This window comes from Procambarus clarkii, chromosome 10 (assembly GCF_040958095.1).
Source record: "Procambarus clarkii isolate CNS0578487 chromosome 10, FALCON_Pclarkii_2.0, whole genome shotgun sequence".
In the NCBI taxonomy this organism is placed as follows: domain Eukaryota; kingdom Metazoa; phylum Arthropoda; class Malacostraca; order Decapoda; family Cambaridae; genus Procambarus; species Procambarus clarkii.
This window is the reverse complement of record NC_091159.1, coordinates 33,606,535-33,608,502: the sequence shown is the minus strand read 5'-3', so window position 1 is coordinate 33,608,502 and position 1,968 is coordinate 33,606,535. Positions and strand designations below refer to the sequence as shown.

Sequence of the window (1,968 nt, the reverse complement as noted above, 5' to 3'; positions counted from 1 at the left end):
CAAAAAGTTGAAAAAGCCTATTTGAGTGGGACAACGTCCGGATAAGCCTTCCAGTAACCATTAAGTCGCTGTCAGCTAGATCGCAGGACGAAATGGGACTGAACATGAGATCAGGGCCCCCTTAACTAAGTGTATTACCAGATCATCTGGGTTAAACTAATTGACCTCAGGGCTGTAAAGCGGAACACTCCTTCAGCCCCATGTGGAAGGAATGCTTGGAACCACTAGAAAGATATCCTTTGTGTGGGGCGACTACCGGATGATAGCCCCTGTGCTAAGGATTACTAGACATAGCCCCTGTGTTGGGGACTACTGGGAAGATAGCCCCTGTGCTGTGGATTGCTGGGAAGATAGCCAATGTGTTGGGGACTACTGGGAAGATAGCCCCTGTGCTGGGGACTACTGGGAAGATAGCCCCTGTGCTGTGGATTACTGGGAAGATAGCCCCTGTGCTAGGGACTACTGGGAAGATAGCCCCTGTGCTGTGGATTACTGGGAAGATAGCCAATGTGTTGGGGACTACTGGGAAGATAGCCCCTGTGCTGGGGACTACTGGGAAGATAGCCCCTGTGCTGTGGATTACTGGGAAGATAGCCAATGTGTTGGGGACTACTGGGAAGATAGCCCCTGTGCTGGGGACTACTGGGAAGATAGCCCCTGTGCTGTGGATTACTGGGAAGATAGCCCCTGTGCTAGGGACTACTGGGAAGATAGCCCCTGTGCTGGGGACTACTGGGAAGATAGCCCCTGTGCTGGGGACTACTGGGAAGATAGCCCCTGTGTTGGGGACTACTGGGAAGATAGCCCCTGTGCTGGGGACTACTGGGAAGATAGCCCCTGTGCTGGGGACTACTGGGAAGATAGCCCCTGTGCTGGGGACTACTGGGAAGATAGCCCCTGTGCTGGGGACTACTGGGAAGATAGCCCCTGTGCTGGGGACTACTGGGAAGATAGCCCCTGTGCTGGGGACTACTGGGAAGATAGCCCCTGTGCTGGGGACTACTGGGAAGATAGCCCCTGTACTGGGGACTACTGGGAAGATAGCCCCTGTGCTGGGGACTACTGGGAAGATAGCCCCTGTGCTGTGGATTACTGGGAAGATAGCCCCTGTGCTGTGGATTACTGGGAAGATAGCCCCTGTGCTGGGGACTACTGGGAAGATAGCCCCTGTACTGGGGACTACTGGGAAGATAGCCCCTGTGCTGGGGACTACTGGGAAGATAGCCCCTGTGCTGGGGACTACTGGGAAGATAGCCCCTGTGCTGGGGACTACTGGGAAGATAGCCCCTGTGCTGGGGACTACTGGGAAGATAGCCCCTGTGCTGTGGATTACTAGGAAGATAGCCCCTGTACTGGGGACTACTAGAGAGTAGCTAGATATAAACCCAAGCTTACTCAGATGGACGGGAAAGAAGTTCCGTTATAAAATTATTGTAATCCGGATTAGGTAATCCGATGCCTTAAAAGGGATTACGAGTATATCGGCGTTCTCCTCTTACACGATTGTCCTGAATTATTAATGTGTCTTTCATTCCTCTCTTTCGTTATTTCAATCTGCCTTTATTTACTCTCCCCTTTATTGCTCTTTCTCTTTGTTTTGACTTTTATTTTCCCCTTTGGTGTATTCGGATATGTATGCCTCTGACTCCCTTTCTTGATCAACCAGGCTGTGAATCATACGTCGGAATGCCAGCAGCCGCATCGGACAGCCTGGGCGACGATACCATCAACCAAGAGACTGGGACGCGGGGACGTTGATCCTAGGAATCATCGACAGGTAATCGAATATGTTGTCAGCATAAATCACATTGCCTGGCTGTGTCAGTCACTGTCTGGCTGTGTGTCAGTCACTGTCTGGCTGTGTGTCAGTCACTGTCTGGCTGTGTCAGTCGCTACCTGGCTGTGTGTCAGTCACTGCCTGGCTGTGTCAGTCGCTACCTGGCTGTGTGTCAGTCACTGCCTGACTGT

General features: G+C 52.3%; 1 protein-coding gene across 1 annotated transcript; it reads left to right on the top strand.

The window, feature by feature from the left end:
• Window positions 1-259: 259 nt before the first annotated feature.
• LOC138363283 (uncharacterized) lies at window positions 260-1,336 on the top strand. Its single transcript, XM_069322294.1, has one exon. It carries the CDS (start codon window positions 260-262, stop codon window positions 1,334-1,336), a length of 1,077 nt encoding a protein of 358 aa, XP_069178395.1.
• Window positions 1,337-1,968: the final 632 nt, after the last annotated feature.

What these genes read in the sequence shown, in the direction of transcription:
- LOC138363283 (XM_069322294.1), top strand. Translation starts at nt 260, where the DNA reads ATGATAGCCCCTGTGCTAAGGATTACTAGACATAGCCCCTGTGTTGGG.